The sequence below is a fragment of the Pygoscelis adeliae genome, unplaced genomic scaffold (genome assembly GCF_000699105.1).
Source record: "Pygoscelis adeliae isolate BGI_AS28 unplaced genomic scaffold, ASM69910v1 Scaffold88, whole genome shotgun sequence".
NCBI classification, from domain to species: domain Eukaryota; kingdom Metazoa; phylum Chordata; class Aves; order Sphenisciformes; family Spheniscidae; genus Pygoscelis; species Pygoscelis adeliae.
The window spans coordinates 2,135,459-2,140,612 of NW_008825616.1; the positions used below are offsets into that span (position 1 = coordinate 2,135,459).

General features: G+C 44.1%; 1 protein-coding gene across 1 annotated transcript in view; it reads left to right on the forward strand.

The window, feature by feature from the left end:
* Positions 1 to 5,154, forward strand: part of OBSCN (obscurin, cytoskeletal calmodulin and titin-interacting RhoGEF) — a 203,829-nt gene that overhangs the window by 176,101 nt on the left and 22,574 nt on the right. The window contains exons 101-107 of the mRNA XM_009333308.1: positions 7 to 58; positions 397 to 530; positions 875 to 987; positions 2,907 to 3,075; positions 3,582 to 3,663; positions 4,293 to 4,493; positions 5,074 to 5,132. Of these exons, the coding sequence (XP_009331583.1) occupies positions 7 to 58; positions 397 to 530; positions 875 to 987; positions 2,907 to 3,075; positions 3,582 to 3,663; positions 4,293 to 4,493; positions 5,074 to 5,132 (810 nt within the window). The remainder of the gene's footprint in view (positions 1 to 6; positions 59 to 396; positions 531 to 874; positions 988 to 2,906; positions 3,076 to 3,581; positions 3,664 to 4,292; positions 4,494 to 5,073; positions 5,133 to 5,154) is intronic.

Sequence of the window (5,154 nt, forward strand, 5' to 3'; positions counted from 1 at the left end):
GTGAAGAGACAGCTGCTGGAGATGAAAGCACTCAGGAGCGGACTGTTCCTATTACCAGGTAAATACCCATCTCAATATACAGATTTCCGAATGTGGCAGACTTTGTTGCAAGAAAAGAAAGTCTTCCGTGGTGGAGGAAGCTGGTGGTGACTTGAACTGATTCTTGTAGGTTTGTTATTGTTTTTAGAATCCTGTTCACACATGCATTGTGCAAGAAGGACAGAAAAGGTTGGAGAGAAATTAATTCCCCCCAAACAAAATTCTTTTTGTATTAATTTTAAGTAAATAATTATTTGTCTGGTGGTTAAACACACAGATCAGTGGCAGGGTGTAACCCTGTGTCTCTGCAGTTGTATGTGACTATGTAATGATCTTTCCTCTTGGGCTTCATGAAAGAACATCACCAGCTGCCGGGGCAGGAGACTGGTACAGAAGAGAAGGAGATGTGGTCTGGGATGTACACAGTGAAGTTTATATTGAGACCACGGAAAGAACTTGTGTGTATAAGACTGAGGAGAAGACCCCAACAAGTAAGTAAGACCCTTGTTTCCCTTTCCCACCTCCCATGATTGTCATTGTCTTCTCTTTTGGTAATAACTCCTGATGACTTTTTTTAAATACTTCCATTTCTTGATCAGTGACTGTTTATTAAGCAGAAAGTAACAGAGAAGCGTGAAGACAAGAAGCCTAAAAGTAATGCCAGTATCAAGAAACCCAAATATATTGCTGTGATATCTCTTGATTTGTCATTAAGCTAATGATATATCCTAAATGGCCAGTCCTATAAATCCCGTTTGAGTAACTCGACCTACATCAGCACACTACGAATAAAGTTATGGTATTGTGCATGCAGCAAACCCTTGTGTCTCACCAGGTCCTCCCTATATGCAAGTGACAATAGAGGATGTGCAGGTGAATTCGGGCGAGCGTGCCAAATTTCAGGCAGTCATTGAAGGAACCCCTCAGCCTACTGTTTTGTGGTTTAAGGTAAGTAAAAGTGCAGACTTTTCTCCGGTTGAGAGTGAGGGCCACAGAAAGGACTGTAGTGCAGTACTTCTGTGGGGAATTTCTTCTGCTCTTTCATCCCACACCTCTTACACTGATTCCGGGTCATATCTATAGACTTCGTTGAACCAGCTGCAGTTCTCGCTGGAACCACCAACGACGCATCTCACCCTGTGTTGTCTCCAGTGTTACTGTGGTTCCTTTTGCTGAGAGGGCAACCAAGACGGTTTTGGGGACCAAGATGGGCAGGAAGGGAGATTGGTTCCTGCCTGAGAGCCACCAAGATATGCACTGTAGTTTTGGGGTCAGGGATGGGATTAAGAGTGGTTTATTCCAATTGTCAATGATGTGACTTCCAAGCTCTGTATCTTTTCTGCAGCTAATTGGCAAAATGAGTGTGACTACGGACAATGAATATCCCATAGAAAGGAAGGAGAAGTAATTTATTATTCCTCCTAATATTGTCGTGCCCCTGAAATAAGCCAGTGTTGTTCTATAATGATTGTCTGTAACTCTTCTGTCCAATTAAGTGTTTTGTACACACAAGTTTTATTCCTTTTTTTTTTTTTTTTGTATGGGAAGTGCAAGGATGAGCTACTCAGACAAATAAAATAACCTTAAAAAACAAGGGCAAATGCAAAGACCCCCCTCCCACGCACACACATACATGCACATGTGCACACCTGAACACCTTGAAAAGAATAAGGACAAGGCGAGAATATATGATACACCCTGTTAATATTCTTGCAATCTCTGACATTTTCAGCTCAGAGTTAATGCAAGCTAGCTGAACTTTTATCTATTTACTAACCCACAGTAAAGCTCTCCGCATGCTTAGCTAGTCTCTTGCACCCACGCAAACGTCTTGCATGTACAGTGTCCTTTGTCAAGGAGTTCAACCCAATGACAGTATGCTGCCTGAAGTACCACCTCTTTTGGGCTGTTCTGTACATATTTACCACAAGCTTCATGTGTTGGCTCTTACGTCTTGTACCAGGAAAAGTTAATCCCTGCCCACTCACTAGGCTATTCATAATTCCGTACAGCTCTATCGTGTTATATTGCCAGAGGCTTCCTTCCAGCTGAAGAGCCCCAACTTGCTCTGTCAATCCCCATCTGGAAGCTGTTACAGAAAGAACATTGCTGCAACAGTACCACACCCCGGGCAAACCAAGGGTTTATAAGATGATGCCTTCTGTCTTATTCTTTATTTCTTCCCTAATAATTTCTAACATCTGGTACTTTTTGACTGCTGCCAAGCACTGAGCTGGTGCTGCCACGGAGTGATCTACTGTAACTCAAAGTTTTGCTCCAGTGTAATAAGGAACAGCTCAGAGACTGACATTTCATGTGGGGGAATAGGGTTGCATCACTTTACATTTACTGTATTATATACGTTATGTATTTAAATGTACATTTTACTGCCCAGACAGGTGGTCTTGTAAGGTCCTTTTGCAAATCTTCATAATCTGCTCTCTGTGTCACACACACTCCCTCCTGTCCCTTTTTTCATAGCGTTTATGAATATATTACGCAGCACAAGTGCCAGCACAAGCTGGAGACCAGGCAGGAGCAAAGTAGCTGATCCTCGTGCTCCCTGGGCCGACTGCTCAGGCATGGTGTGCTGGGAGAGCTGAAGAATAAACCACATAGCCCTGGTGATCCCTCCCAAGCCTGTATTCCTACGAATGGGTTATGAAACAAAAATGTTATTGGGTAATGTGGAAGCAGAGAAACAGTTAGACATGGGGGACTTCTTCAGCCAGGATTTTGTTAGTGAGATTTGTTAGCCTGAACGGTCTGTGTTGTAGCTCTGCTCCTGTATCTTGTTTCTTGAAGAGAAGAAACATCTGTTTCCATCTTGGTTTTTCCCGTGCCAAAATGTCATTTCATTCTTTCAGGGCACTTCGTTGCTGACAGACAGCAACAGGCTCCGTCAAGGGAAGGAGGGAACAACATATTTCTTAGTCGTGGACAATGCTGTCCCGGAAGATGGTGGTGTTTATACCTGTGTTGCCAAAAATGCGGGCGGGGAGGTTTTGTGCAAAGCAGAGCTTATCATACACGAAGGTAATGCCATTCTTTCAGCTGCAGGAGTTGCTTCCATAGCCATTGCAATACGTACTCTGTTGCAGTCGTCTTCTGGTACCCATATGGTATCTGATCTGTATTCCTGCGTAGCATTTGTATATTACCAGTATGGCAGGATCCAATATAAGAGCAATTGATCTAATGATCTACGTATATGTATACACACAAATGAGATTTTTTTTTTTCTCTCTGCTTCAGGCTACATGACGAACTGATACAATGGGCCACAGAAATAAGTGGGGCCATGTCTCTGGTGGTGGTCTGCTCTTTAGCCTGGCTCTTCTGATTTATGTCAGGTGAAGATGCAGCCCCAAAGTTCATATTGACAGGTTCTGTCATCGAACAGCTCCACTTAATTCTGTGCAGAACTTTAGAGGACCCCTGTAATTTTTCCTGCCTTCAATTGCCCTGTAATAACTTTGCAGGCTATTAGCAAGGCATTGTTGTCTGAGCATTAACACTTATATTTTCCTTCATTTCCAAAGCTAAGAAAGACCAAGCAGCAAAGAAAGTGGCCACCAGGAGAAAGCTCCATTCCCTTTATGAGGTTAAGCAGGAGATTGGAAGGTAAATGGATTTTCCAACTTTATAGTGCCACTGCCAGAGAATATCTCATTGCCCACCTGAGCTGCTGAGCACGTGTAACCAGAGGCAGAGGTGGGCCCAGCTGTGGAAAAGTCTGAAATGATGGAAGTACTGGCAGAAGTGGGAGGTCACCCCATTGCAGGTGTGCTGGAAACACTTTCCTGAGGTTTCTGACAGAGGATGGGAGAGTCCATACAGCCCATAGGTCCAGGTAGCTCCAACCAGAAGAAATAGCAGCCAGAGGCTGGCAGGATAGGTGGCCAGGTATGGCTTCTTGGCAATGTTAGCATCACAAGCCCATAGCGACATATGCACAAGCGCCGTGTCCGTCCAAGGGATCCAAGAGCATCAGCCTTTGTCAGCACAAGGCTGTATCACCTGAAACAGCTTTTCCCTTGATGTGAACTCGTTGCTTAGTTTTGGAGACAGCCAGGAGAGGGCAATAGCACCTCACATACAGGAAAATGAGCTTTTTACGTTGGAGAATTTAAGCCCTGAGCAGTGGGGAGCTGTCAAAGGCTGGGACATGGAAAGGTCTACACCTGCTGTGCAGAGGGCTTTGAACCAAGTCTGAACCAACAACCAGGGCTTGTCCTTTGATTTTTACACAGGGGCTGCTTCAGCTTTGTGAAACGAGTTGTACACAAAGGGAACAGAGTGTCTTGTGCTGCCAAATTCATACCTCTACGAAGCAAAACGAAGGCTCGAGCGCATCAAGAGAGGGATATTCTTGCCTCTCTGTCCCATGACAGAATTACCAGGCTCCTGGATCAGTTTGAAACGCGGAAAACACTGATTTTGATTCTGGAGTTGTATCCTTTTCTGTGCTGCTTGCCTGAGGAGGCTGGGAAGTACTAGGTAGAGCTCATTTATGAAATAACTAAGCAATTATCCATTTTTAGGTTTTGCTGAGAGAAAAGGACACGCACAATCTTTCTCTGCACTGCAGGGTAGCATAGCTCTGTGACATCTTCAGGGAAGTACTACGTTTCTGCTGTTTTAGGAAAAATCATGATACTTGTATATACAAGCGTGAAGGAGTTGTTAAGCACCAAAACTCTTTTCTGAAATGTCTGGAAGTGAAGGACTCTGTTTCCATGAGATCCAGTCTGGGTGAGCACCAGGAAAATGCAGTGCAGGGCAGAAAAGCCCATAGCCAACAGGTAGATTTTAGCACCAGCGATACCGTGCTCCTGCTTGTAGGGATCACAGGTTTAGAGCAGCCCAATTCTGCAAGAAGGACACTGCTGCAATAGAGACTTTAACGAATTACATGCACATCACGTTGCCTGAGATCACCTCGTGAATTCTGCTGTTAGCTGGATAGAGGTGGTTACAAAGTAAAAATAAGCATTTAACTGTAGTTCTGTTTTCCCTTAATGCCATTGTCAGATGCTCCAGCGAAGAGCTCCTTGACCGTTTATTCAAGAAGAGAGTCGTCACTGAGGCAGAGCAAATCTTTCTTTCTAATTT